The 27,978-nt window shown below is 39.1% G+C and overlaps 1 protein-coding gene across 1 annotated transcript in view; it reads right to left on the reverse strand.

Annotated features, from left to right (window-relative positions):
• Positions 1-27,978, reverse strand: part of FHOD3 (formin homology 2 domain containing 3) — a 383,569-nt gene that overhangs the window by 135,037 nt on the left and 220,554 nt on the right. The window contains 1 exon segment of the mRNA XM_027680405.1: positions 18,390-18,484. Coding sequence (XP_027536206.1) covers positions 18,390-18,484 — 95 coding nt within the window.

The following is a 27,978-nucleotide window of genomic DNA, read 5'->3' on the forward strand; positions in this document are numbered from 1 at the left end:
GCAACTTCTTTTCCTTGGGCAGGGTCAAGTTGATATTTCCTTAGCTGTGTTACAAAATGAATGGCAGAGGAAAAGACTTTTAATGAACTTAATTGCAGATAGGACTTTATCTTCACTCTCCCTCTCCAAAATCCCTTTCATATCACACTCCCTTAGCTTTTGTTATACTGCTGAGTGACATCCTGGTTTGTGAAAACATCTAATGTAATACAAAGTCACCTTACTCAAGACAAAAAGCAATCAATTTTAAAGAGAGAAGGGATTCAATAACCTAGTACTAAGGTAACATCTCATGCAAAGCATTTAGGGATCTGAAAGCCATCTACAATTAATCAAGTCACCCAACAGTTCTATGGCGCATGCTGCAATTGCTCACATTTTACGTATGGAAAAGCTAAAGTACTGTAAACTTAAAAGGCAAACAGAACATGTAACATTGAATCTTACTTCTTTTTTTTTTAAGCCTCCCTGTAAATATTTGACTAATGCGTGTTTTCAGAAATAGTTAAAATTCCAAGTGCAGGCTTTAGATTTAAGATTAAATCATTACATTATCATTTTCCTGAGTGATTAGAAACTATGTAGAAGGAAGTCCACTTGCTCCACATCAATTTTCCATACCAAACTACTTTCTGCCTATCATCATCAGACCTCTGATTTATACAGCTAGTGTGTAGCTGATGCAAAAAGAAATTTCCTCATGACAGAAGTAGAGAATGTTTCACAAGCTTCAGACTTGCAGTGTGTTTGATAGGGGAATGGTGTATAAAGCAGCATCTCGAAACTTGAGTGTCTTCATGATGTTAATTCTCCATCTGGCCAAGGCACAGAATGGCTCAGGTGGAGCTCAGAGGTCATCCTGTCCTTGCCTGTGAAAGTCATCACCAACAAAATGTGTGGCTCCAATGAATTATGGTCAAAGCCAAAGGAAAACAGAGAAATAAGGAAACTACCAGAGTACCTTCTCTCAGAGTTTCCTTTCAAAATTAAACCCATTCAAACACATGACAGCCATGAGAAGCACTGCATTTTCACCCTTGCTTCCTCAGGCAGCTGTGCTGTCCCTCCCACTGCCCACTTGTGGACTAACTCTTTCCTGTTGCTATGGGATCTGAATTGTCTATGACTGAATTGTCATATTCGACAGTAACTGAGCTACGTTCCTCCTCAAATTGAAAATGGCATTACAAAAGACCCCAAGTCATTGTTTTCATAAGAGAAAAGGAAGTTTCCAGTCATTTTGAAAGGGAGCCAGTTAGAAAATTAGTCCTCACATAGCCTTCCACCAGTCATGCTGCAGGCTGACATTTGTACCAAAGACAACAGGCACAGGACACACAGCAAGACTGAGGCACCAAGAGCATGTGGGATGGGAAGGAGAAAGCAAGGAAGGAGGAAAAGAAAGAAAACAAATTGCTTCATTAGTTCTAGTCCTTATGAAACAACGTGCTAGAGTTAGTGGCCTTGGCGATGTCCTGTTTAAATAATACCAAGGTTGAGTTCAAGGACCCTAGGGGGAAAAACTATTTGAGTCTGCAAGTACAGTGGAAAACTACTCTATTATTATTATGTGGGTTTATGCACGTGAAATTTGTTCTTTCAACAGTTCCATTAAAAAGTACTCATATTAAATACCAAAACTATGGCTGGGTTTAAATAACTTCACCTGAAAAACCCTGTAAGCTTAATATATGGTTGACAGTTCTTTCCTGACACTGTAGAATCTCATAGACAACATTTCAACGGTAAAAACACAAAATCATAACAACCTATGTATGAAACGTGTGGAAATGGTTGAAGATAGTATGTCAACAAAGACTCCAAACTATAAAATATTACCTATTACAACATCTTTCTTAAGCAAATAATTGTTAACAGCTTATCCTTTTTAAGCACCCTAAGCAGCAACATAATAATGGTTTGAACTACCAAAATGATAAAACTGTTGAAAGGACAAATATCACACATAAAACCATGGAACAAACCTATCACAAACTCCTCTTGAAAGAATTACTACTAATAAAGTAAAACTAGACAAAGAATATATATATATTCATATATATATATATATTCCACTTATTAATGGAATGGTAAGAGTACTAGTATTTCACTGCATATACAGACTGAAGATTTTTCTCTGTTCTCAAACTTCTGAGTATTATCAGGCACAAAAAGGAACTCAGAAGAAGAGGTCTGACTGCAAAACCAGACACACTTATTTAACTTTAGACAACTTGCCAAATAAAGTTAATGAATAAAGATGCTTTCTGAGGGACATCTAAACATAACAGAGGCAGTAACATTTCTCCAGCAATCTCCTATTTGTCATGGCTTTCCCAAATCTGGAAGAGGTCGCTATCCTCAAATCCAGTTCCCATCATCAGTCTAGTCCAGATGCTTTTTTCTAAATCCACAGAACTTCATGATGAAAACAAAAATATAACTGAGCCTAGACACATTTCCAGCTTCCCATGTGGTGGGTTTCTGAGGTGAGTGGAAGAATCTTTCACAGAGCCATTTAGAAACTTGATTTATGGGGACACAAGTCACTGTGTATCAGCTAAGGCACTGCTTAATTACACAGCCCTAGCAGTGTCACACTATTCTAAGCCCCTCCTTTGCTGAAAGAGGACTGAGATGGAGATATTTTAAATTTTGGTTTTCATAAATGCTAGTAGGTGTGCAACTTCTTGATACAGCCAGAGAACTATGAGAATACATATTGTAGATAACGGTACTCTCATATTATGGTGATTACTTTTTAACAAAGTTCAGTGTTCAAGGAGATAAAAACTTGAGATAGAGAGATAAAAAATCTCTCTATCTCAAGCTACTTCCTTCTTCTGACTTGTATCAACCAAAACTCATCACAGCCAGCATCAATTTTACAGCAAATCAAACAAACATACAAACTGCAAAGATGTTTTGAATCACAAAAAGGTGAAAGAAGTGCAAAAAGACTTCTCAGACTCCTGCTTGGATAATAAAAATGGAAGTGTTTTCATAAAGCACTTCTGGTAATGTGGTAAAGGCTCCCCAAATTGGGGTTAACTCTAACCACATTCATGTTCATTTGTGTTTCAAAGTTTTGCAGATTAGATGAAGTCAGCTTCAGCTCTGTTAATATCCTTCAGAGAACTCTAATATTCAGATTCACCTCCATGTCCAGATCCCAACTGTAGTTTGACTAAAAGGAAATTTCTTTGTTAAAACTCATAAAGAAGATCTGGCTTTTAAAGTTTTCTTTGAAGCATATGTATGCGGGTACCACTACAGCAGAAAAAGGAGAAGGAACTTTGGGTGATTCACTGAATGGTTGAGGTTGGAAGGGACATCTGTGGAGGTCACCTTGCCCAACTGCCCGCAGAACCTCCTACAGTTAGTTGTCCAGGACTGTGTCTAATTTATAAAATGTGACTAAATAATAACAGCTACATGAAAAACATGAATGAAAAAATGAGGACCCTGAGATGTTTCTTTTAAAGCACCCTTTATTTTTTGAAGTATGGCACCTGCAACTTACTTTCTCTCTCTCTCACACACACTCATACACACATCTACTGAAAGGGACGTGTGGGTACAAAAAGATCGACAACACTTATTTTCACCAGGTTACAGCAATTACCTTATTTCAATATAACAAAGCAGTTCTACATATGTTCAGGTTCAGATGCCCATACATATGCTCAAAATGTACTTTTCAGCTCACAAATCATGTAAAGACAAGACCTTTTATGCAATGAGGTTCAAATAGTTCTCTGTACACCAGGTGTAGTCTGGGATTACAGTAAACATCTGTGATATTGTAGTTTAAGTCACTTAAATTTTCTCAAGTACTGCAGAGAATACCGAGAGGCTTGCTGATGAACCTCCAATGACTCACAGAATTTGTGTTTCAGTTCCTCAGCAGTACCACAATAATAGCCGTCCTTAATTTCGGACCAGTTTGACACCAGACAGAAAGGGATAGAAACATATTTTCTATACAGCAGACTCAGAATATGGCTATGACAAGTATTCAGGGCTTAGAAACTCATGTTCAAAACTGACAGGTCCAGCCAGGCTTCTGAACTAACCCATCTGCATGTGTAAAGTCTCCCTAAGCCTACTTTCCTGGAAATCTGGATGCGCAGCTCAAAGACAAGCCTGGACTGGGTTTCTATCTCCCAAGTGAGGTTAACAGAGCCTCAGAAATAAGTAAGACCATCCTTTGAAATCACCTGAAATGTGACCACAGGCCTAAAAATACCAAACAGTAATTTAATAAGAAAACTGAAATCAAATATGTGCCTGTATATTCCTAGGAGACTGTAGCTACCAAGCTATAGTTAGGTTTGCAGCAGTGGTGACCAGGACAGGGGAACAGCTAATAGAGTCCCTGTTTCTCTACATTTGACCCTTAGTGCACTATTCTGAACCTAAAGACTAAACACATTTGACCAAACCACTGCACAGTGAGATGTGCCTTTATTGTGGCATTATTTAAGCATATTTCAGTTTTGTTTTATCAGAATGAAACATATTTGAGATGCAGTATTTAAGAATCATTCAGCATCTGGGACTTGTATAGTTTTTAGCCAAATAATTGCCATGGTCATTCAAAGAGCTGAACCCACAGAAGCATGAGATCATAATCAGCAGTGATTTGACTTGCATTATAAATCAATTTTGGGCTGTTGTTTCAGTTGTTTGGGAGCAGTACAGCATAAAGAGGGAGAGAGGGGAAATGGAAAAAAACCCAAAACAACCCCTTCTTTTTCGTGAAGTAACCACAACAGATTTCTTCCACTTTCTTCTGAAGACAAGAGTAACTGCAGACAAAATCAGTAAATACACTGATGCCCTAAAGAGGGACAGCAGTTCACAGAAGCAGTAAAATAAACTGCTGCAGAACATGATTCTTTATATCCCAGAAAGCTCAAGTGAAATGCACTGCAGTAGCTGTGTAATGTCTGATGGGAATAGGTCCTATAGATTTAGCCAAAAGCAAACATAGTTGAGATTTGACCCTTTTAACTCAGTAGAGTACAATTTTTAAAGAGATGACTTTACTGAGAGTACTAAAATCACACTGAATTCTTACTTCTGGTGTTATTTTACTTGCTTTTAGAAAGTGTTTCATGGTAGGCTCTCACAGCACTTAACAAGGAACATTTCCTTAATCATCTAAAGAGTCCCATAAAAGAGATGAGAAGCATCATGGAGCAATTGTGTGAATGTCATGAAAAATATTACCACAGTGATCATGAAAACACCAGAAAAAAAAGCTGGGTTTTTTTGGCGGTTGTCCCCTCACCCCTCGTTCCTGCACGGATACATTTCCTTTCACAAAAGTAAAATGTCTCAGAATATCTGAAAGAATTATTTTAGATATCCACTATGGATTTAGTTGTATAGTTCTTGACTACAAATAATAATAACAATAATAACAACAACACTTTTGTCAATGTTACAGAGAAAATTAAGAATCTTTATAGTCAGTCACACATTTAAACCAGGAAAATAAGATATCAGAGCCTGGAAGGGACTGGATTTCAGTCTTGCTGCCAGAGATCTCTCTGTACTGCCACTGAGTTGTAAACCTGATCTGCCTATATGCGTAAGGTCAAACTAAAAATCTTTGCAAGCTGAAAGTGCTACTACTCCTCTCTATTACTGAGTCATATTTGTTCTAATCCACAGCACAATCCATAGGAGGCCCAGTGCTGCCCTGGTTCAGCATAACCAACTACAACTCCTGCTCTGAAATTGCATCTTGAATTGCAGCTTTCCTTCAAGCTCCTAGACAGCATCCCACAAGTGGGTATTGACAGAACCTTTCATTTCCATCTGTTTAGGATGGCAGGGTGAAGGCTAAAAGGTATAGAGATGAAAAAAATTAACCAAATAACAAAGTAGAGACAATAGGCTGCATATAGATTCACAAATAAATACTACACATTTGCAGCCCAAAAGCAAGCTTGTGTTCTGGGCCCCCTAGAAAAACAAACATGTAAAACAACTACTTTTAAAAACAGAGACAGCCAGCAGCTGCAGCTTAACTATTTTATAACACGTCTTCCCCAGCCACAGGAGTGAGATGAGGATGTGTTTGCTGGCCTCTTCAAAATCCTTGCTCTGGCAGTATTTCTTAGCAGGCGGCTAGATAATTTCTCCCCAGCACCTTGGACTAATGCAGACAAAAACATAAATTGCATGATAACTAATGCCATCACTCCAATTAAGCTAGTGTGTTAAAAAAATACAAGGGGTTAAAAAGCACAAATCCAGATTACCAAAAATACCCCAAAATTCAAGATGTATTTCTTTAGATATGCAGAGAGATTGATTAGCTGTATGGGAGAAGACTGAGGGGAGACCTCATCACAGTCTACCACTTCCTCCTGAGAGAAAGCAGAGGGGCACACACTGATCTCTTCTCTGTGGTGACCAGTAACAGGACCTGAAGGAATGGCCTGAAGGGGAGGTTTAGGTTGGATATGACAAAAAGGTGCTACACCTAGAGGGTGGTTGGTCTCTGGAACAGGCTCCCCAGGGCAGTGGTCACAGCACCAAGCCTGACAAGTTCAAGAAGCATTTAGATGACACTCTCAGACACATGATGTGATTCTTGGGGATGGTCCTGTGCAGGGCTAAGGGTTGGACTCGATGATCCTCATGGGTCCCTTCCAACTCAATATTCTGTGATTCTGTGAAATATCCATAAAAATGCTCAGGGGAAGGACAGCACAGCTCAACTTGTATCAATGACCTGTGTTAGGTATTAGATGGAATAAGTGTTTTTAAGGCATGCAGTCCTGCTCAACATTGTATTCTCCCAGGAGCATTTTGCTCCAATCCTGTCCTCAGGCTGTTTATTCATATCCATCCATGCCTGCTAGGTGGTGCTGTAGGATTTTCTAAGACAGAAAAGGCAGCTTGTTGTTTTTCATTCCCATCACTGACATTTTTTTCCTTCTACATGAGAAGAGCTGCAGTATTTTTTGTATCATGGCTGTACAGGATGTGTCGTGTTAGGTCTCCTTTCTTGTTCTTCGCTTGCAGTAGGCATGCAGTGGCCACCACTAAGGATGCTGCTTCTCCAGAGCAGTCAGAGAAAATGAGTATATCGGTGTTCATCTGCATGCATCCATACCCATGCAGGAAAGCAGGAACCTCAGATGAAGGCAGAAGAGATTAATATCTACTCTAAAATCCTCCAAATTTTCATTTTCCTTTGGTTCTAAAGATACAGAACTTTTAAACAAACTATTTTTATTGACAAAGAAGGACTTAAAATTAAATGAGACACACAAATTAAAAGCATGGTTTCAAAGGAAAGAGTAAGACTAAAACTCCCTGAAGGTCCAATGAATGAAATATCTCCATTTTTTCCTCTCAGATTGCAACTCACTTCTATGAGGAAAGGCAAACTACTGCAAAAACTTTAGAAGGCAACCCTCTAAAAAGGGAGGTAATGGGTAGGATACTTTTTTAGGTTTCATTTTTGTTCTGGAACTAACCAATAACTCAAGTGGTGGGATGCTATCAGTGCTTTAACATCCAGAGTATCATAAATGGTGCAGACTGGGATTGAACTATTCAGACCTGTAGGTAAAGTAAGTCTGGTGATATCCATCTGTTCCACATAACTTCACGGTTGTTTAGCCAAAGATGACGAATAATCCTAACCCACCCTTCTGAGCAAAAGGGAAGAAAAAAAAAACAACCCCCAAGATGAGTAATTGCAGTAATACTACATCGGGTGATGACATCAGGAAAATCTTGTGCTCTGTTTTCAGATCCTGTCCCATGATCCGACGCCTTGGGACACTCAAAGGTTCAGAGGAACCCTTGCTGTGCCTATGCAAAAGCCACCCTAGTAAATGGCAAGGCTATTGTCTTTAACACAGACTTCAATTTCTATGTAGTGAGTTGACATTTTCTGTTTGATGCTCTGCTATGCATGATCTTACACTGCCAGAAACTGAACTTGGGCATTCACATTGCATCCTCGCATCAGAGGGGGATGACAAGGAAATAAGAAGGGAAGATTCTGCAGGCCAGTGACAAGAACTGAAGTATGTCACAATTCTAAGGAAGTTTGCCACAAATCCTACTATCGGATCCAGAGCTAGTACAGAGGTCCATCTGAGCAAATCACCAGACAATGCAGATTTGGAAGCAAACCTACGTTCAGGTTGTTTATCACATCTTTACCCCTACAGCCATGAAGAATCCTTACTACAGAGAGTTTACAGTTCCCCTGAGCATGGAAGAGTGGCCCAACAGACACCAAACATGGGAAAAATGTGTAGATGGAGAAGCTAGATTGCAGTGAGAAATACAAAAAGAAAAAAATTACCTGATCACAAAGCACTGCAAACCACAGAGAGTGATAGTGACACAGAGGAGCAAAAAATAAGAAGTGGAATTCTATCCTCTCTATTTAAAGGAAAACGCAACGAACTGAAACACAATCCCCACAGAATTAACAGTTTTGAGGTAATTCCATATATTAATACCTCTAGGGGTCTCTTTTCCCCCTTCACTCTTTCCATTTACATTCTGCAAAAAAGCCTGTCATATGCAAGGCTTGACTGGGGAAGCATTCAAACTGCAAGTTAGTGAAGTGTTACATTTCCCTCCAAAATCATGACAATAAGATGCTTAGACAACCACACAGTGACATTTAAAGTGCAGTGTAGAAAAAATGGCTTCTGAGGTGTTGTTTTAATTTTATTACTAAGCTAAAGAAGGTAGCAGTTACACTCTGCTGGAAAAGACAGAGCATATATTTGCTACAGCTCTGTGTCTTCTAATAAGAAGAGGAAATTCAAAAATAAAAGGAACCAATCTATAGAAATTCCATGCTGGCTGAGGTATTAACAGTATTTTTTTATATTGAACATCACATTCCTGTTTTTTATTGATGTGGTCTTCAAAAAGGAAAATAGTGGAGAGATAGAGGGGGGCAAGTCAGGAAGCATCTGAACTCCATGTTCAATTGCTGTGATCAAAGAGGATCAGAATATGGAAAGAGAGTACACAGCATGCCCAGATGCAACTCATTTCAGTGTATCATGGGAACCAGCTAGAGAACCTGCTGGTATGCTGGAAATTATTCTGAAAAGACTTTGTATGGTATAAACCACTACTAGAGGGCTGTGGATTAAAAAAAAAAAAAAAAGAAAGAAAGAAGAATAAAAGCCTATCAGACAACCTTCCTTTTGATCTTATGAAAAGTAATTAAGACCCACATATCTTACCAGACCTCTTCCTTACAAGGGACCCACATATCTTACCAGATCTCTTCCTTACTCCTCCTGTAACTGAGGAGACCAACATAAAATCTGTGAGGTAGCCATGATAGTTCTGGGCAATAACCTGGTGTGGGACCTGAGCTGGCTGCAACTCAGAGGTTCTTGGGGTGCAGTACATGCTGAATATAAAGCCATCATGTATGCTTTGGTAGTTCACAGTTTTGATATAGCATATTTTTTCCTGTTATCCGAGTATCTTCAGCTAGGAACTGTTGCTTTAAAGAACAACTATATCTACGTAAAAGAATGAGTGATGCCAGAAGAACAGATATGGTAACAATTAGTATTAAGTTCAACTTTCACCTACGTATCTGTCTTCAACACATATAATCTGTCCTTCCACTCCCTTATGTTCTTCCCCCAGGGCTCTAAAATCCAAATACCAATTTTCCAGATGAGGGACCATGGCAAAAAGGGATTTGAAAACTGATTCAAGAATGTGCCTGGGAGCTGGATTCAGCCTGGGTCTCCCAATGTACAGACTCCCTCCCTAGCTGGGCCATTCTTCCAGGCTAAGCTACAAGCAAAACACTGGTATATTAACTGCTGTGTTGGCTGAACTGTCTCGGATCTGGTTTACATGATGCTGCAAAAAATGTTGGATACCACCTTCTTCCCTGCAGGCAGAATTCCACTCTGCAATATATGTATGGGAACGAGGACAGACACTAATTTAAGAAGAAAATTAAGACGAATTTAAGAGGAAAGACAAAGGCAGTGAAGTTTATACTAATATAGTTTCTGCCTCAAGAATTTCCAAAAAGAGGACATTCAGAAAAATAATTCAGAGAGAGGACTTAGCAGCACAGCTCTGCAGATAAAGATGGAACCTACATGCCTCATAACAGCAGCCACAGAGTACACAGATTCAGTTCATACTTTTAGAGAAGTATGAGATCCTTTCACAGACAAACATTTAAACAGACTTTTTGTGGAATTTCTACTGTTGTTTCCTTGCAAACTGTACTTGCATTTCTGCAAAATCCTGTAAAAAGGACCTACACTAACTGTATGGTTCTCAAAAATCTTTAATAACAATTCAAGAATCATCCAAATAGAGATCAGAGGAAGAAGCAACTTGGTAACCAAGTTATAAAGTTCACTATTAACAGTGAGAAAAATTAAGTGATTAACAAAAGCATCCTACCCACATCCTATGAATTAATTAAACTATGTTTGTCACAGAATAAATATTGTAGTGTATAGTGATAAATGCTTGTCAGAAAATACTAGTAGCTAATATCAAATATTAACACCTAGGTTCTGAAGCACAGCCCTTTGCTCACAAATGTGGATGGTAACAGATCTGTGACACTGAACTACTGTAGTGAGAGAGACCAAGGCAATTCGAAAAACTAGCACCGACTTTTAGGTTGGTTTTCAGTTTTTCAGCTCATTTAATTCTAGTAAAACACTTGCTTTTTTCTTTTTCAAGCCTTTCCTTTGCAACAAGAAATTTGTACATCTGCATAGATGCATGGTATTTTTTGGTAATACTTGGACATATTTCAGTCATTGCTAACCTGACACTTTCTCATACAGATTTAAACAGATGAAACTGAGTGAAAAGTTGGGTCTGAACACTTGCCACGTTGTTGGCAGTTAATCATTACATTTTCTCATTCTCCACTTCAAACGACTTGAAATCAGATCTCTGATGTGATGTGGGGGAACTGTGTGTTTTCTAGTATCTCCTTAATCTACAAGAGTTCATTTTGAACACAGAAAAATGTGTACTTATCCCTCCAAAATACTCAGAAGTGAATGCAACAGATGGAGCTACAGGAATATTTACTGCTGCAGGACTCTAATACGATCCGATTATTAAAATTATTAGACAGATGCCTCTGCCTGAAATAAGGTGTAAATGAGACCATGTGCTGAAGTCAATAGTATAGATTCTATCTAACAGTAAATGAGGGGTTCAAGGAAGGAGAAAGAGATAAGTGAAAGAGGTGGGAGTAGGGGGAGAGATGGAGAGTGAAAGATTAAGTAGAAAAAAGATATCACCCTTCCACAGATTCTGAAAACATCCCATTGGTCCCCTTTTTCTGGTCTTCTTGGTGGTTTCAGACTGTATCTGTTGAGTGGTGGGGCAGAAAAGAGTCTACAAAACTCCTGTTTCATGGGGTTTATATTGTGCAGAGGCTGGGTGGAAACGCATCTGTAGCTCCCCTGGATGATGCAGTACTGGATCACGGGACACTTCATGAGTCTTTGACACCTTCTAAGATGTTGCAGCTGCCTCTTACATCAGCTAGTTGAATCAATCATGGCCCATTATGGTCCATCATCCAAGATGAATAGCTCAGGCCAGATGTGAGCATCTTCAAGGCTCCCTGGATAGGTTTTAACAGAAGAGCCATCATGTAAGGGAGGACTTTGCCTCTTATCAGCCTTTTTCCTTATCTGGAAGTCCAGTTTGTGGCTTCAGGTATATGTGCCCTTCTGCACCTGAGAGGCCACTCTGTACATCACTAGCAAAGCAGCCATCCAAGTGTTTGAGCCATTAGCACCAGTTTCTTACAGCATCCAGGGGGTTTACTGCAGGTGGTTGAATGTGAGCAGTTCAATCTCTTACATTTGGGACACAGTCTTCTCCTTTGACCTGGGATAGTTGGACAATACTACCACCTTATCTTATCTCAACGTCCTTTTGCAGTCCAAACTAGTAGATATATTCAGGAAGGGGTGGGCTTTGGTAGACGAGTAGCTGTTTCTTTGCAGTTTGCTACAGTGGACAAAAGTCTTTTTTGGTGATCCTAACAATGTCTAATCCATTAACCATTTCAGTCTCTGACAGACTCGACTGCTGCAAACTCTCATGTTTGATGGAAGGACTTTGAAACCTACCTACAAAGATGAATGGTAAGGAGCAGCAGCACTCATAGCAGTCTGTCTGCTGAGTCGGAAAGACCAAAGCAAGCGCTTAACACAGTCTGCACTGGCTAGTGTATCCTATTCCAAGTTTATTGCAACATCCTGATCCTTATCTTCAAAGCATTAGTTAAACACAATTCAAAATAAACTCTGTTCATGCAACAGTGCTGATACAGTTTCTCAGTGAAAGAAGAGGAAAGCTCTCTGGCGACCTGGGTGAGCATCGCCTCAAGTCCTTGAGAGGCAGGAAATAGAAAAGTTCCTATAAATCTAGGATTTTCTTTCTCCCTCGCACAACCATTTTCATAATAATAGTTCATTGGCAAATGCACAGTAGGTTAAATTTAAGAGCCAGCTGCTAAGTTGACATGAACGTTCAGAGTTTCACTGAACTCAAAGCAGTTAAACCTGTTCACCACAGCTCAAGATCTCACGCATAGGGCAGCCCATGGGTGAGATTGCAATGATTTTAGGGCTTGAGGGGAGAAATTAGTTTTGCTCTGAACCATTCCAGGAAGCAAAGGAGCCTGAAAGCCTGTAGGACTGCCACCTAACTGATATTTTACCTGGGCTAGACCTAAAAACAGAACAAAACTATAGGCTGATCAGAGTTGTGGCTGGAGGTAAGAGAGGTGATGTAATCTACATAGCATAACTTGTGTTTTAGTTGTATGTGGAGTCTCATTTGTCAGAGGCTGCAGGAGAGTTTGTTAACCATTAAGGCAGCAGATTGAGAAGAAGAGAACATGCAAAATTAACCACAGTAGGTCCCCAAGCTGTGTGATTTTTCCTGGATTCTTAATACTTTTAGTTGGCCAGCTTCTCTAGATCACCTTCTAAACATGTTAAGAATAAAGTGCAGGACAGTTCTACAGCACAGCCTCTTGCTCACAAAAATCAGGCATATTTCTATTTATATTCATTTGTATCATCCAGGCAATGTTAGCTCAGAATAAACCATCCATACCCACAAATATTTTTCAAAATATATGGTCAGAGAAATGAATGAGATGCAAATACTTGGTATTTCCAAGACCCTCAACAATAGGGTATACCATCCAGGTTGGCAGTGGTTTCATTCAATGTGCTTTGAGTTTTTATACTACTAACGTCACTATTTTAGTACTATTTGTATCTGCTAAGCCCCTTTGATTTGCAACTTTCTCCATGGCTACAAATCTCTTTTTGATATTTATTTGGAGACCACTTGAAAATCCATGTGTATAAGATTGGGTGAGAAATTTCCCAAGGAAAAGAAAAGAACAGAATCAAGTTACATGGTATTCTTGGCTTCACTTATGACTTCAGTTGAGCATGGGCATAAATGGCTTGTGAAATGGAGACTAATCTAATCAAGCTTTTCAACTGAGTATTTACCTCTACATACCTTAAATTATTCATTTATAAACAACAACAACAAAAAGTGAGTTTTTTGTGAACAAGATTATTATTTCTCTCAAAATTCTCATTAAATGACTTAGTAATCATGCATATGTTTTAATCCTCCACTGGCACCATGCAGGAAAAGCAGCCCCTAATGGACTTGTTCAAAGCCAGGTTGATGGGGCTCTAAGCAACCTGGTCTAGTGGAAGGTACTCCTGCCTGTGGCAGGGGGGCCTAGAACTAGATGATCTTTAAGAAGCCTCCCAGCGCAAACCATTCTATAGTTCTGTGATTGTATGACTTTCCTTTTGAAACCAACATATTCAGCCACTATAACTGTGTCCTGTTTGAATGTGGTTTTTTTTTTTCTTTTGCTTTGAAATAGGTTTTTTGCTTCTTTTTGATTGAATAACATTTTTAAACAATTGAAAAGTCATTCTTTTAATACCAAGGGAAGCAAAAGATTCACACAGGGAACAACTTGCTAGTTTAAGTTTGTAGTTAACATTGCAATCTAGGACACAGATAGAAGCAAAGTAGAAAAAAATTAAAACAAGATGTGAGATAGGAATCTTTAATCAAGCTTGTTGTATCAGCTTGGGCCCAGCATTCCACCCTGTCTTCTGAGGTTACCCAGCGCCACTTTGAAAATGGATTATTTTCCACTGAAAACAATGCCAAAAAGGGGCTTTAGCTCCCCTGGGGGAAATTAGAACAGCCTGGATCATCAAATGGGAAAAAATAACCATTATCAGTAGCAGTCAGAAACAGGGGGAAAGAAAAGGTGAAACTAGACTCAGGTTTAAGGCCACTGAATGCCTTAGATGTGCCTTTGAAGACCGAGGTGGATTGGCAAAGGCCTATGGGTTTGTGATGCAAAGGCACATTTGCTTCTCTAGAGGAAGATTTAAACACCTGGGTTTTTTCCAAGATGTTTGGTTCAGAAATGTACTTTTTGTAAACAATCAGTAGCTAGTCCTGGAGAGGTTAAGGTACTGATACTGTATTGTCCACTTTCTATTACTAGGTCAGAGGGATTACCAGCATATGAAGGTTAACATATATATTACCTCATACATACTAAAAGATGAAAAATACATTGTAAGGACTCAATACGGCTTAATACATATACATCTTTAACTTGATGTCCCTTGTTTTGGGTAAGAGAAATTTTGAAACAGCTATTTAGCTGCACGTGATCCACCTGAGAGCTCCAGTGCCAGCTGCCAGCATAAACAAATGCCTAATGTTCATTTACAACCAGCCTAAATATATTTGCAATACAACACAAAAACTTAATTACAACTTCAGAAGTAGTAATGCATACCTGGCAGAAACACTGAGAAAGTGGTGAAATACCATTTCCCAGACACTGAGGTTGAAACACCCTACATATACTACAGTGCATGGTCAGTTAAGGTATCATCCTTGACAGGCTAGTTTACCTGCTTTAAAAAAGAGATAAAAACTGAGGAGCAATTCTGAAAGCACTGTTAACTAACATTCACTGACTCCTAGTTTTGTCTTCTAAAAAAGAAACTCTCTTGCGTGAATATCCCATGAGTGCAACAAATGCTAAAAGAAAACTTGGTTGACACAGATATTTCCTATTTACATAACTTCTAGCTTATATAAGATGGTTACAGCCTTGGCCTTACCATAGCCCTCTTTTGCATGCCTACAGCAGTACACTACTGACCTCAGTTATGTATTGAAGTTATCTGGAAGCCAACAGCATGTAACCATACATCCAAAATTAGGTACATACTTGAACGCTTTGTTGAACAGGGAAAGACCAATGAATTGCTACCTATATAATTAATGATAAAATAGTAGTAATGTACATTTAAATTGGGATTATGCTGTCAATGTTTTATGCCAGGTATGTGTCAACCACTGATGATCAGAAAGCAGCCTACAGCCTGTGAAAGCCCACTGGCACACACTGGTATGGTCACGTATAGTTGGATGCATCTTGCAAAGGACCAGCAGTGGCCCTAAGAGTCTGGGATGTGCCAATAATGCTCTTCTCTTCCAATAGTATCGTAGAAGAAGGGTACTGCCGCCATCAAACTTCCAATCTAGCGCCTACATAATACCAATCTGCAACAAAAGGTTCTTTTTGTGCCTATACAAAAGTATTGCTAGGTGCATGAAGTGATCTTGGAGCTGGGTACCAAAATTATAGCTGTTTCAGTTCTGAGCATGCCAGACCCTAAGGTCCTCTGCTGAACCTGTGTGCTGCAGTGGACCAGCATGTAAAATCATAGAATCATAGAATCAGCTGGGTTGGAAAGGACCTCTGAGATCATCAAGTCCAACCCTTGATCCACTACCATCATGGTTACTAGACCATGGCATTAAGTGCCACATCCAGTCTCAACAGAATCATAGAAATACACCACTCAAAGTGAGGAAGGGTGACAGAGTCAGCAGCCCTATGCAAATAGAGCAGAGCAAGACACAGGGAAGGGTCAAAACCATTACAGAATTTGATTAAAAAAAAGTAAAAAATATCTGTGGAACAGATTCAATAACCTCCACTGCTAAGCATATTAAACCTGGTCAGAGCTTTTGAGAAGGCAAGAAACCATGTGTTGCAGCTGTTGTAGATGAGTAACTATATTCCTTCTGAATCCTATTAGGGGGATTTGTCCCAAGACTTAATTGGCAATTTCACTATTCCTTTTTTGTTCAGCAATGTTAACGTGTTTTTCATTGTCTTTGCTGTGGAGAAGGCACCAGCATAGCAGGGCTGCAAATTAGACTGTAGGTGCATTGCAAATTCCAGGGGTTCATTTTTCACAGAAAGTCAAAACCACCTTTAAGTGCATAAAGCAGCTGTCCCACCACACTCTGACAGTAAGCCTACAATACCTTCGGTTAGCTTCTGGCACACAGACAGGGACTTAGATCTCTTCCAAGACAGTCGAAGAATAATGAAAAAGCAACTTTGATGCTACCTGAAACCAAACTATTCAAAGCACATTGCCTGCATTCCTCAGCTGCAGACACTGAGCCAGGACATGGAGATAATCATTCGGGCTACTGATGGGGGAGGGAGAAAGGAGCATAAGGACCCAAGAGCTGAAGTATTTGGGGCAAGAAAATCTAGACAGAATTTAGTCTGCAAGGTAGTAATACAGTCATGTTTCTCTCCCATCCCACTCCTATTATGTGCATTAGAAAACTAAAATAATCTTAAGTATTTTTTCCTTTTTTTGCTTTTTTATCTGTTCCACAGAAAATGAGGATCTATACCAAGCAAACCATTTCTCTCTCATCTTGCACTGCTTTCCCAACTGTGGCAAATATTCCCTGTTTCAAGAGGACAAACGGCCCAGCATAATGCCCAGACAACAGCGGAACATTTTACATGGGGGAAAAGTTTCTCCTCATCGTCTCCCAGTCATGAACCATGCCCTTCAAGCCTGGGATTTGATAACCATAATTATCTTACTTTTACTTATCTACCAATATAGGTATGTCAACCCAAGATAAATCAGTTCTTTCAATACTGTAGTATCTGTCCTTTGACTTAATAATCTGTTGCAGCAGAGAAGCTTGCGCACTGCAGAAAAAAATCTGCAATGGTTAAAAAAGACCCCTGGGACATCAAGCTCTTTCTCCTTGAGTTATGAAAGCTATCAGGGGAAAAGGGGAAAACAGCAGCATCTCTATGTCACTACAGTATCCATCAGCAACTTTCTGTGACTCAGACACTTGAGGAGACATTCCTGGAAATCTCTTAGTAACTATAACTATGGATTTAACTCTACCAATTACGGCAACTTTTGAGTTGTTAACACTAACTTTCAGCTATGGTGTCATTCAGATCTAGCTATGTACATGCCTACATGTCAAGAGCAGCAGCAGTCCCTGGCAGGCCTCAATAAACTTCCTAAAGCTGGAGAGCCAACAGACTGGAGAACATTGTATTTGTGATTTACCTACCCTACAGCCCCTCAAGGGTGGCACATCTGTGTTCTGCTTCCTTTTCAAATTCTAGCAAAGATGGCCTTAAAGGTGGATTGTGCATTAAATAAATCACTATTCCATTGGAGAAGATCAACCCAAGCAGCATATATTCTGCCTTTCAGCTTTTGTCTCATATGTAGGGACATATGAATACCCTGTTGGTAAGTACCAGACTTTGCCTTCTAGGGCTCTTCAGGCACAAGAAAACTTGATATTAGGAGTAATTTCTTTACCAAGAGGGTGGTCAAACACTTGAACAGGCTTACTAGAAAGGTTGGCCATGTCCCAAAACTGTCAGTGTCTAAGAGGCATTTGGACAATGCCCTTCATAAAGTAGCCAGGCATTTGAACTAGATGATTGTTGTAGGTAACTTCCAACTGGACTAGCGTATTCTAGTCTAAGAAGGAAGTCACTCTGAATTGTCCTACCCCAGTGCTCAGCAAAGTTGAGCAGTGTAGAATGGTGAGTAGAAAACAAATTGAATTCATAGTATAGAAGGGAAAAAAACCACCCCAAAAAGTGCTTCCAAAGAATGTCTTGGGAACTGCAACTAAAAGACTAAAAAATCTTCTCCACAGTAAAGTGCAATGGCAGCACAGAGGGTAAAGAGGGCATCTTTGGTATCTTTGCTCTTAAGAACAGAGTATGTGCCAACAAACGAATATAAAAACAGTAGAAAAGATGTAAGAGCTCAGTGTGACCTGGTTTCCATGAAGAGTGTTATGTAATATTTTAGAACCTAACATGCAGTCCATTTATACCTCAAAAGCATACATAATACAAATAAAATGCATTTAAAGAACACCAGAACCATATAAAATGAGAATTTTGGAGAGTGCCTTACCTTTGACCCAATAAGCGTGTACAGCCATTGGATAGTTTCATTATGATTTATTACTCCATTCATGCCATCAACATAGAGCATTATCTGGCCCAAAGCTATTGTAAAGAAAAGAGAGAAAATATCGTCAGAACTTGTGAGCGCTTTTTTTAATTCTAAGCATTGCTGGCAATATTTTATAAGCAGGGTTTTCCAGAGGTGTGGGGAGCTCAACCAATGAAAGATATACTGGCCAAGATTGTGCTGGACAAAATTTTGGGAAACTGCACTAATTTACTGACTTAATCTGGACAATATAAGTGTGAATGTCATCCACCTTTTCCATTCTAGAAGATGCCACATTTTATAGTCCCCAAATCTGCAAACAGTACTCTACACACTGCTTAGTGTCACAATGGTTCCATCAGCTACAATGCTTTATATATTGTGAGCCAAGATTTTTACCATTTGTTTCAGCACCATATAATGTTTTGAATTAGTATATTTCAATTGACTGTTTCAGTGAATTCCAATAATGTGAAATTAAAGCTGGGCAATTAACACCAATAAAACCATCAAATATTCACCATTGCACACTGCACTCTTGAAAATGAGTTTTACATTTTAGCAAGAAAATCCAAAAAACAAAGCGTGTTTATAACAAAGAAGTATCTTTATTAATTTATTCTAAAGCATTTACAGCAGAATTTCAAAACATGCTACTAAAATACTTCGTAACAGTAATTCCATAGTTTTCCATCCTGACAATATGAGACTTTCGAGAGACAACAGCTATTAAATCTTTCTGACTGATAAGGACAGACATTTTTTGTAAGGATTATGAAAATTGAATTAGTAAAATTCATCTATGATCTTCAAAAGTTTCCAGTGTTAGATCTGCTTTAAAGCAGGGGATCAAAAGCACAGTGGGATGAAAAAGAAATCACTGATGTAGCACCTTTCAGCACAGCCTATTGGCATAACAACTCAATTATGTAATGCACAATCTTATGAGCCCCTAGTATGCTGCTTAATGGGGAAAAAAAAGGAAAAAAAAAAAACCCACAGGGTTGGGAAAGTTATGACACTATTAACCTCCCAAACACATTCTGAATGTTTGCTAAGTTTTGCACAGGTTGTGCACAGTGCAGCATCATTTACCCTGAGGGCAGATTTTCAAAGACACTTAAGTACCCCTACAGCAAAGCAGCTAACATTCATTTTCATACTGTCTCCTCCTTTTTTCTTTGCTCTATTTGGTCGACTTACAGTTAAAAACCTGAAGTACTAGTTTTAGGTACTTATATTCTCTATCTAATCTATCACACGAGAAGCAAAGTCACACTACATGATCAAGGAGGATTGAGAAAAAGCCAGCAAGGGGGGGCTACCGCACAGAGGTAGACTGCATTGCCTCCCTTAGGCAGGCTACACTGTCACTGGGGTATGCCCCTCACTCTCTGCTCCTCCTCTCCAGGAAGCAATCATTCACCACACTCTGAAGACGCGTCTCTCAGGTGAACAAAACCAGGTAGGAGCGACACAGGCCCAAGTGTTATGGTAAAATAAAAGGTGTAAGTCAGTCAGTAAAATGAGATATGAATTACGCTGCCTGAATAAATGGCTGCTTTGAAGCATTTCATTGCAGGTAGAGGAAATGCTGCTATTCCAGCGGTAATCAGAGAAAGTTCTTAATTCTTGTTTTTACTTCCTTTCAATGCTAGAAAGATTTGGCACTGGATCAGGATGAGATCCAGCCATGATAAGGTCACCAAAACCATTTTTTTTTCTTCCCTTGCAAATTATTTGGTGGGGGGTGAAGGGATTTAATTTGAATCTGAAACAAATGTGAAACAAATTTTACTCTTGGCACATGCTTTCCAAACTAATATAGAAATCAAAGACAGCAAGAAGTCTGCTTTTAAAGGGAAAACATGCACACATTACAAAATAACTCCACTGCTTATACTTAAGACCAATTAGACTGGATGCCTAAGTGAGATCTGGCACGCAGTAGGTCTTCAGCCTCTTAGATGAGACTCTTCATAATAGCAATAGGTTAAGGCAAATTAGTAGACTTTAGAAACAACCAAAAAAATGTGCTGGGATTTCTGAAAATATTCATCTGCTACCACTAATCTTGCTCACCTTGCTCCCTTCAACCCCTCCCATCACCTTATTTTTATTTTATTTGTTTTGTTTTGTTATTGATGCTACCCTAGGTATATGGTGGTACCTACATCTTTTCAGAAACAGAATGGGTCTTTAGGATATTGATGAAAAATCAGTAACACAAGAAAAACAACACTACAGCTGCTACTTGAACAAGTGGCCAATAAGTTTCACAGGGCAAAGAATTACAAAGGATGCCATGAAATGACCAAGATGAAAATAGGTTTGCTGTCCACAAACAAGTCACATCACCAGTAATTATCTGCGACACATGAAGCTATCAGCTGCTGCCAAGACCTTGGTGTGGACCTTCATACTCCTATTTCCTGTCTTCAGGGGTCAGAAAAATGAAAGCCAAGATAGGCAGAGTTGAGGAGAAATCTCTTTTCATTATGAGGTACAGTAAGATAGGGAGAATCTGTATATACTTTGTACAAAGCTGATGCCCCATAAATTCTTAGGAAAAGAATTCCACAAGAAGACCTAAAGGAAGGAGAATGTTGGTTTTCATACCACATAAACTGTCTGTGCTGAGGAAGAAAAGGTATTAGCTTCACCGTAACCACATAACACAGAGGCAAAATGGAAGACACCACCAAAAACACCAGTGTAGGAGCAGGATGGTGGACTGGAGGTCCTTGGGCCCTCCCAGGGCTCGAGTCTGGCTAAGTAGGACACAACAGTTCAGCACTAAATGGAGACTGACTGACCACAGAGGACTCTGCACCATTTTACATTCTTTGCAGCTTTTCTGCTCAACTGACAGCTCACCTCCCAGCCCATGATCGTAGTCTGCTGAAATGGCTGCAGCAAAAGTGCACACTCCACATGCCCAGCATGCTCACACACACACTGTCAACATGCAGGGCCTTGTCCAGGAAGGGCAGGCTAATTTGCAAGGCAGTTTGGAAGGCCAATCTAGTCCAAAATAATTTAAATTCGCATTTGTATGTGCCTTTAATCAAACTTTATTTTCCTTTCCCCAAAAAATGAGGAGGCTATTTAATCCATTTAATCCCATCCCTCAGCTAACTGGAATTCTTTTTGGAAGTATATCAACAACCTACTTGCATTAGGAAAGTTTGCTGTTGTGCAAGAAGGGGCTGGGAGACTGGGGTTTAAATACGGAGCAGACTTAATTTGGAATTTCTTTGTTCCCACTACGCTTGTCAAACCCTTAATCTTATGTGAAAGTAGTGTGTGACTTTACCCATAGCTATTTTCAAGTGGAAAATTGTTGGATTTCTTAGGAAAGGTTTAGACTAGAACAGGACAGACCAGCCAGAAAGTTCAAAGATTTTTGTGAAATACGAGGTTTAAGAAAGCCCCTAAAAACATGCCAGTATTGGCATCGATACTCTCCTGGGATGTTTCCTATATAAAGTTAACAGGACCAAAGGGGAAAAGCTCTAGCACAAAACATCATCAAAATGAACATCACTTATTAAAGTCTGTTTTTCCCACCCAGAGTGGGGAAAGTTTCAAAGCTGTTCCTTGCCCACACACTTGCTTCTCCAGTGTGCTCTATTTGCTTTGCATTTTAACACAAGGATAGCTCAGAGAAAACAACATCACTGAATGAGCAAAAAACCTGTTTTCTTACAGTTTCCCATGAGTCAAACCCCCATGCATTACGTCAAGAATTATGGCAGCGATGCATCCTGTGATTGCATTTGTTTCCATCAGAATAAGCAAAGGTAGAGGGTGAAGCAGGCTAAAGACAGACCTTGTTACTACAAGTTTCAGCTCCCAAGGAAGTTTCTGGTCCAAGTTCATCAGGCACTTCTTAACCAGCAGCCATGGTGCATGTAATGTGCTGCATACAACAACAGGTGGGTATGCACAACAGACAGAACTGTGATGAAACTAACAGGGAAGAACCAGCTGCTAAAATTCATCTTTTCATTGCTAGCTAAAATCTCATCATCATCAATGAGAAGTTAAGGGTCTGTGTGATTGCATTTGCTCCGTTTGAAAACAGATTACTAGTTTGTGTTCGCTATCGTGGGCACCAAGAAGGCATACTGCATCAAAATAAACATCACAATCAAGAAAAAAAATTCCATATATGTCTAGTGAGGGATCCCAGGAAGGAGATAATACAGTTGCCTAATATACTATTACAAAGCACTAGGGAGTAATTCTGAAGAAAACAACCATACCTCAAAGTTCGTTCTTTGTGTTTCCTCATTAGAGAGAGGCAAGATCTTAGCTATCAAGTGGGACTGGCCTGAGCACAAAATCTTCAACTCAGCTCAGCCCCAACATGCTGGATGTCAGAAACTTCTACTTGTGCTTGTAGCACATTCCCACTGTGATTGCATGCATACCTCAGGGTGGAGATTATAATATTCAAGGATATTGGAGAGTGTTTTCCCTGATGATAAATCATTATTAAATACAACTTCTGTACAATTCAGCTAATTGAAAATTAACAAAATCACAGCAGAGCTCCTTGCTTCTGAGAGGTGACATCAGATAAAACAAATGACCTGGACTCTCCGCTACTTCTCAAACTGATCTGGCAAAGCAATACTGTGACAAACCTTATAAATCACACTCATTTCACAGGGCTAGAACAAGCTCAAATTTGTACATTCGGGGGTTGGTTTTATTTTCACCTCTCTTACTATTTGTATGGGTTGGTTTTAGCTTCAGTGCAAAATCTGCTGTTTATACAGCCATTCCCATTTCTTTAATCCTGTTGAAGATATCTGTAATGTCATCTAGGAAGACAAAAACAATCTTGTTCCTGTCCACAAATGCATGAATATTTTGTTTCTTATCAAAGTTTCTTTAAATCTCAACTCTTTTCTTAATCTTGTCGTTTTCCCCTCTGCTTATTTGTTCTTTCTATTATTATACACATCATGGTTGAAACATGCTAAGAAACTAATTTTCACAACTCCCATATTAACCATGTACTGAACTTGTATTAAATAAGAACTGAACTTTCTCACAAAAAAACCCACATTGCAGAACTAATGTTATGAACCAAAGCTGCAAAGCAGTTCTGTACAGATGTAAATGTATTATGTTGCTAATGTACATCAAAGTTCTTATGCTAGCCAATACTATTTAAAGTCTAACTTTTAGTCTTAAGCAGTTTGGAAACTTCTGCAAGCTAGTTTCAGACCTAAAATACTATGTAAAGTTCAAGTCTTTTGCAGAGACAGTGGGTTTCCAGATCAAACTTAATCTTCGTTATTCCCTCCATCTGCTTTAACAGAAAATCTATAAAGACACAATAAAAATAATCTGGTTTTCTAATGCTGAACAATGAGTTAAAAAAGTGACAACCATAATTTTACCCTGGATTGCAGACTAGGGGAGGCTGCCATCCAGAGGTCAACACTGGGCAAAGCCAAACAAACCAGGAAGGTTGCATATGCCACTCTCCTGTGCATATGCAGCACGCTTTGGCCCTGCAATGTAACTCCATGCTCAACACTGGGTTCTTAAATGGCACAGCCTAGCAACAATTTCCACCATCCACAAAAGCCCAAAGGAAATACTGGAGACGGTTTAGAACTCTGATAGTTCTGGCACAACGGAAAGACCTTTAGATGTGTTATTATTATTCTGTTGCACTTAATCGTCCGTCTTTAACAATAACCTTAGTTTTGGTGAGACCCAGAGGCCGCTAGCAAAAGAAATGCTTTCACTGCTGATTACTACAGGAAAATGAAGGGAAACAGGCTGCCAGCTCCAGACTTGGAGCAGAATTTCCATCAAGCAAGAGTCTGGGAAATCATGTCAAAGTTTTGAAGCCTCGATAACATTTACAGTTATTTGTGCTGCAGGTACTGATCTCAGAAGTCATCCACAAAGAACACAAACATTTTTGGTCCTCAGAAACTGGACGTTGATAACACCCTGGCAACAAAGCAGGCGTAGGAAACACAGAGCATTTATTAGCCTAATTTCAAAGCAGGTTGTGACTGTGGTTTTGGGGCAGAGAGGGAGTAGCAGGTCTCCTCCCTAGCTCTGTTTCAGGGAAAGGTACCGGCATGGTCAGTGCCTCCACACCTCCCCAGTTTGAGGCTCCCTAACTAGGAGGGCTGCAGTTACCACTTCAATCTCACACACACACACATCTCCTTCCCTAATGCCTACTTCCAAATGGATCTCAGTGTCCCCAAGGTTCAAGTGAAGAGAAATGCAGCCCTGCCCCATGGTATGACAAACACATGGCAAGTCCAGGACTGCAGAAACCTTTTACAGAGGAATTTTCTCATCTCCATGTTTCCTCTGCCACCCTTCTACTCTGGTGTTTCTGCCTTTAAAAACGAGCACACAACAAAATCAAAGGGGATACAGCACCTTTAATCAGTTCATGTGTTTCATCAAAAAATGGTCCTTTCTACCTACCATGCAACAGCTGTGGCAGTGCCCCATCAAAGCCAAAGAAGCACACCAGAATCGCTCCTCTTCCAGTATTTATTTCTTAAAATTTACTCAAGAAAAAATAGACTCTCACTTGACTATGTCAGCAGTTAAACTGCTGAAAGCCTTTTTATATGAACTGAAATCTTACATATATGCACTTTAAGTATTAAAAAGATTTGCATTAGTCATAATTGTTTTAATCATTATTTTATGTTGCAGCACTCACACTTTAAATGCAGTACATTCTAGCATGCTTAACAAGATTAATAACATAGCAATGTACAGTAAGCTGGGTAAAGTTTATACAGCAATTGGTAGAAACATTTCCTCACGAAAAAGAGATATGTAATTAAAATACCTTATTAATAAATGAAAAAGTCTAACTCAGCATTAGACTGCTATTTTGTAAGCTGACTAGAAGCATGGAATAATGAAAAAAAAGGAAAGAAAGAAAAAAGATAAACAAAAGAATTAATGAAGGAAGGTGGAAGAAGGGAAAAAAGACAAAATAAAACAAAAGGTTAACTAGATGGCTTCAAAAGATGCCCATTTACCCCAACTGCTTCATGAAGCAAAACTCCTTTGTAAAAAGAGAATGTGTAGTATCCCTTAATTAAGACGACATTATAATGCATGCATATATAGAGCTGAATTAAAGCAGCTGCTTCTTAATGGAATCAATATTGCCTGTAACACTGAATAATGTTCTTCCAGTGTGTGTATGAAGTTACGTGTTTTTCTTAACAATTGAGATTTAGAGTTTTAAAGGATTTTCTGATGAGACTTCCCCACTGGGCCTCAGAACTTAAAGTCTGATGGAGGAGGACATGATGGCAAGATTGCCAAATTTTCTTGTACTGAGTACTGCTGTTGCAGCAAATGAGACGCGCTTTGGGTTTAGGGCAGAAATTAAGATCTCTTTAAGGATTAGGCGTCTCTTCTCATCTATTTCAGAAAAGACTCATCTTTGAATTTTAAACTTTTCATAATGGATTTATCATGTTTAGGTATTCAAGTGCTTTACAACAACAGTAAAACTGAATCGGGCTGGATGAGGTTGGATGGTACCTCTGGAGACTGCCTAGTCCAATCCCTTGCTCAAACCAGGGAAATCCAGAGCAGGTTGTTTATGACTCTGTCCAGTTGGGTGTTGAATTTAGCTCCAGAGGTGGAAACTGCACCACTTCTCTGGACAATCTGTGCCAGTGTTTAGACACCCTCACAGGTTTTTTTACTTGGTTTTTAAGTTTAAATCAAATTCCTGTGTTACAGCTAGTGTCCATGTCAGGCCTCTTTATTATGTACAACTGAAGCCTGGCTCTGTCTTTACTGTCTCCAATCATATATGCAGTCCCTTTCATAATATTTAATTTGAATTAAATTGAATATAAACTAAATATTAATCTTTAGTCAAGAAACAAAAACTACATACTAAGCTAGAAGTCAGAAAAAAAAAAAGTAACTTCAATTTAGGATTAAACTAGGGAAATTCAGTGAGACTCCCAAGTTAAGAAGTGATACTTTAGCCCTTCTTTTTGGGAGTTAATTGAGTAATTTAGTCTGGCAATGTGCTAGATGTGATGGATTTCAAGGCCTTTCCTTCTCCATTAATCATCATGAACATAAGCCTTCTGTCTGTGTAAACAATACTAATCCTGACTTTGAAGGTACAAAGAGGGAAACACAAACTAACCTTTGCAGAATGTAAAAGATAATTTCTGCAGCTCCCTTTCTTGAACTCCTCAGACACCTATTTACCCTGCACAAAGAAAGGTCCTGCAGGTGCAAGCTGTCTTTTATCAATCATTATCAGTTACATACAGCACATCAGTTTGGAATTCCAGCATCTGCTTTACATGCCAAAAAGCTAAGATTTGAGAATGAACTCAGCATTTGGACTAGGAAACACCACAGAGTCAGAAGTGTTTGGAAGAAAATCCAATCAAGACTCAGTAAAAAAAACAGCTTATTTTGATTGTCAGACTCTGTGGTTTTTTGCACCTGGGGCAGAGAAACCCCGAGGGAGTACATGGAACAATTTTTTTTTCTATTATATATCAGTATATATATCTTTGTTGATTGCAGTCAGGCACTTTTGACAGTGAGTATGGAAAAAGCACACTGTCTTGGGGTTCCTGCCCTCTCTGGAAAGTAAAGAAGTGTGACACAATTGGGCTGTTTAACAAATGGACTAACATTAGAGCAAAAAATGATATATGGTAGGGTAAAAGTGTTCACATCCTGAACATTTTTAGTCATCAACAGTATTTCTTCTCAGTACAACAGTAAACCTTCCAGAATGAAACTTGTTGGTTTTGAAGTGAACAAATGATAGATTCTTACTGTCAGCTTTTTCCCCCTTTCTCTTGAGAAAAAAAAAAAAGCCACACTTCCTAATATTTACATTCTTCCTAAATAAAAAGGAAGATTCTCAGGCAAGCAAAAAGAGGAAACACAACAATTCCCAGCATTAGTGTATTCCTCTTATTAGAGGAATATATTAATATATTTCTATATTAATATGTAATAGTCATATATTCATATAATTCCTCTTATTAGAGGAATATTATTGTATTCTATTTATTAGAGGAATACTAGAGGAATATATTCTTGCACATTATTACTCTTATTAGAGGAATAGAAGGAAAAAAAAGACATACTCCTATGCCAGTTGAAACTTCAAACATTGTTCCACTCCATAGACATCAGCACAGTCTTTGTAAAGCCCAACGCTGATCAGTGATTTCTTGTAGTACCATGTTGTAGCTAGCATAGAATCAGAGAATGGCTTGGGCTGGAAGGGACCTTAAAGATCATCTAGTTCCAATCTCCCTGCCATGGACAGGGATACCTTCCACCAGATCATGAGTGCTAGTGTTTCCCAAGACAGCAGTTTCATGTTTTCTAAGCTCAACTTCTCTCCAAGGTGCAGTCCTGGGCAGGTAAACATGGTCTCAGTCTGGTATCCTGGAATAACAGCACTGCAACTGGTATGGTAACTAAATACACTGAAATTAGTGTTTGGCCAAGAGGCTTACAAAGAGTCATAATG

Source organism: Neopelma chrysocephalum, unplaced genomic scaffold, assembly GCF_003984885.1.
Source record: "Neopelma chrysocephalum unplaced genomic scaffold, ASM398488v2 Primary Assembly neopelma1_22b, whole genome shotgun sequence".
Lineage (NCBI taxonomy): Eukaryota > Metazoa > Chordata > Aves > Passeriformes > Pipridae > Neopelma > Neopelma chrysocephalum.